The sequence below is a fragment of the Neomonachus schauinslandi genome, chromosome 11, assembly GCF_002201575.2.
Source record: "Neomonachus schauinslandi chromosome 11, ASM220157v2, whole genome shotgun sequence".
In the NCBI taxonomy this organism is placed as follows: domain Eukaryota; kingdom Metazoa; phylum Chordata; class Mammalia; order Carnivora; family Phocidae; genus Neomonachus; species Neomonachus schauinslandi.
Window position 1 is genome coordinate 95,895,487 of NC_058413.1, and position 2,863 is coordinate 95,898,349.

A 2,863-nucleotide genomic window follows, 5' to 3' on the forward strand; every position below is an offset into this window, starting at 1 on the left:
CTCACCCTACTGGTGTGCTCTCTCTCTCAAAGAAATAAATAAATATAAATAAAAATCCTATATTCTGTGACTAGTATGGACAGGACACGCAAAATATCGACAGTTCCATGCTGCCTACCCAAAGGCAATGTGCCCTAAACCCCCTGTGATGTAAGTTAGTCAGAATGGCGAGGCTGGACGTGACCTGAATGATTATCTAGGCCACTCTCCATTTTAGGGATGAGGAAGTGGAGGTCCAGAAAGGAGAAGTGGTCTGTCCCAAGGTCACTTGGTGTGTCTGTGGCTTTCTGTCCCTGGTCCAGGGCTGTCTGACATCCTGCTGCAGCTTACCTGGTTCAAATCCTGGGTCAGGTCCCACAGAACAGGAACCAGGGTGTAGATTTTGCTAGTATACATAACTCCCTGAAACTTGCCCACATTTAGGAATGAGAGACTTTTCAGTATGTTGAAACCCTTTTAAAACTTCCCCCTCCCAATCTGTCTCAGAATTCTGAGGCAATAGTTAGCACTTATTCAGCACTGACCATATGCCAGCAGAACTGTAAGCACTTTATGCATTTACTTCTCAGCCACAACCAAGTCATAGCTACTATCACAGTTCCCATTTTACAGATGAAAAAACTGAGGCACTCTGTGGTAACGTAACTTGCCCAAGGTCACACAGGTAATTAGAGGAGCTGAGACTCAAATCTAGGCCATCTAGATCCAGAATCCATGCTTAGGACTCTGTTATATCCTGGAAGGAGCAGCCTATTCAAGAAAGGGGCATGAAGATGGCTTTTTTCTCTGATGGACGTTTTTTACTATGACTTCACCCTTCAAAGCCTCGTTCTCCCATTCTCTCTCTCCTTGTCCCTTCTTCCCTGCACGAACTTCTCAGCAGACCCAGTATGTGTGTCGTTTACCCCATCTCACTATCTGCGCCCCTGTCTCTGATCCTCCCACCCCACCAACGCCCCAGCCTTGCTGCTCACTCACCTTTCAAAGGATAACCAGTTGTCCAGTTTATAAACTCCAATTTGACTTTAATTTAATAAATTAAATTCCAAGCCATCACACAGCAATGGACATCATCATCTCCCAACACACAGAGGTGTAGCCCTGCTCGTGCTCCATCATCATCACAGTCTTTAATAAAGCCCCTGAAAGCCATTTCTCTGGGGAAGGCTTCCATCCAGCTCCTGGCTCCCTCCTTCTGACAGAGCCACTGCTCACGGAGAAGGCATCAAGTACAAAAACAGTAATAAAGGGGAGGGAGGGATGAGGAGCAGGAGGGGAGGCAGGGAGGTGGGGAGTACCTGCCCCCCATCCAGGGCACCGGCCCGGGCTTTCTGTGAGCTGCCAATGTCCCCAGAGGCAGACACTGGTGCTGGTCGGAGTGGGGACCTGAGGGAGACATGGGAGTCCTGTCCCAAAGGGAATTAATTGCCTACCCTCCTGGGACAAGAAAGAAGGGTCACCTGGGAGAGATGCCCTCTCTCATCTGTTCACTGAGGGTCCTGGACCACACATATAAATAGAAAAGAGAATAAATAGGGGAGGAAGGACCAGCTGAGGAGCTGAGCACCCTGGGACTCCTCTGAGGGGCCAATGTCAACAGCAGGCAACCGGTTCTGAGAAATGCCCACACGTGGCAGGACAGAGCCCTCCTCTTACTCCCAGCCACCCACTCCCTCTTCTGTGTCCTCAGCAACGGGTGCCCGCCTCTGTCATGCTTCCCGTTGCAAGTACCCTTCCAACTGGCCCCACAGCCCAGGGTGGACAGGGCTTCCTGGAACCCAGAGGGCTTCCCTGGCCCAGGCTGTTGGAAATCCAGGAAGGGGAATGGAAGAGGATGTGGGGGGTGGGCTGAGAGGACTCCTGCCCTCTCCTAGCTCAGGAGGTGGGAAGGGCCCTCAGAGCTGGGGGCTGGGATTGCCATTGGCCTTGGGTTTGGATTTGAAGGAAAAGCGCTTGATAAGGCGGCGAGAAAAGCTGCCAGCCTTCTTTCGGACACTGGGTGTGGCCGCCGTGTTGGAGAGGTCATCGTGTGATTGGCTCAGACCAGCTTCCTTCTGTCGAGGCCTCCGGCGGAAGATAAGCTTTGTGCCACTGCGCAGGAAACTCACTGTGGGGGGAGAGGGGAGGCTGAGGCAGAGAGAGGGGCACGGCAAGCATGGGGTGAGGTGGGGAGCAGAGAAAGGACCAAGCGAGGAGGGGTTGAAGATACAGAACAGAACCAGTTCCTTTGTCTAAAAGCCAGGCTTCCTTAGGAAAGAAAGTAGAGAAAAAACATGCCTTTTATCTTTCCTGAGGAAAAAATGGCGGTGCTCATGGGATTGTGTGCACTCCTGACCGCCGCTGAGCAGCAACGTCACGGGGTTGTTGCTCTGCGAGGCCAGACTGACAACTGGGCCTCTTTACTACAGAAAGACAAAGGCTGAGCGGAGGGGATTCCTAAGGGCACCTAAAATCATGGAAGGACAAGGTGGGTGGGCACTGACTCGTTGACCAAATTCCAGGATGTGAGCTGGAAGCAGGGCAGCTAGAAAACCTCAAGGAGGTAAATTCAGGACCAACATAATGAGAAAAGTGCTTACACAGCAGGCTTTGGACTTAGGAATCTCATTATCCCAAGAAGTGATGCAGGCTTAAGTCACAGTTAAATACATTTGTGGTTGATAGACTCATTGGCAGAGAGATAAAGATGTGTGGGGGCAAGCCCCTCATCTTGAAAAGTTAGAAAAGCACCACGACTATCCATGGGCCAGCCATGTCGCTGCTAGAAGGTCACTCCTAGAGTTGACCCAGGGTAGAATTTCTTATACTCATAAGGAAGAGAGCACAGATGGAAGGGGGATAAAGAAAAAAAAAAAAAAAAAAG

At 50.7% G+C, this 2,863-nt stretch overlaps 1 protein-coding gene across 3 annotated transcripts in view; it reads right to left on the reverse strand.

The window, feature by feature from the left end:
• Positions 1 to 1,022: 1,022 nt before the first annotated feature.
• C2CD2L (C2CD2 like) overlaps positions 1,023 to 2,863 on the reverse strand; it is a 9,500-nt gene continuing 7,659 nt past the window's right edge. For all 3 annotated transcript variants that reach the window (XM_044919340.1, XM_021696367.1, XM_044919339.1), the window contains one exon: positions 1,023 to 2,107. In XM_044919340.1, coding sequence (XP_044775275.1) covers positions 1,896 to 2,107 — 212 coding nt within the window. In that variant the 3' untranslated portion in view covers positions 1,023 to 1,895. The remainder of the gene's footprint in view (positions 2,108 to 2,863) is intronic.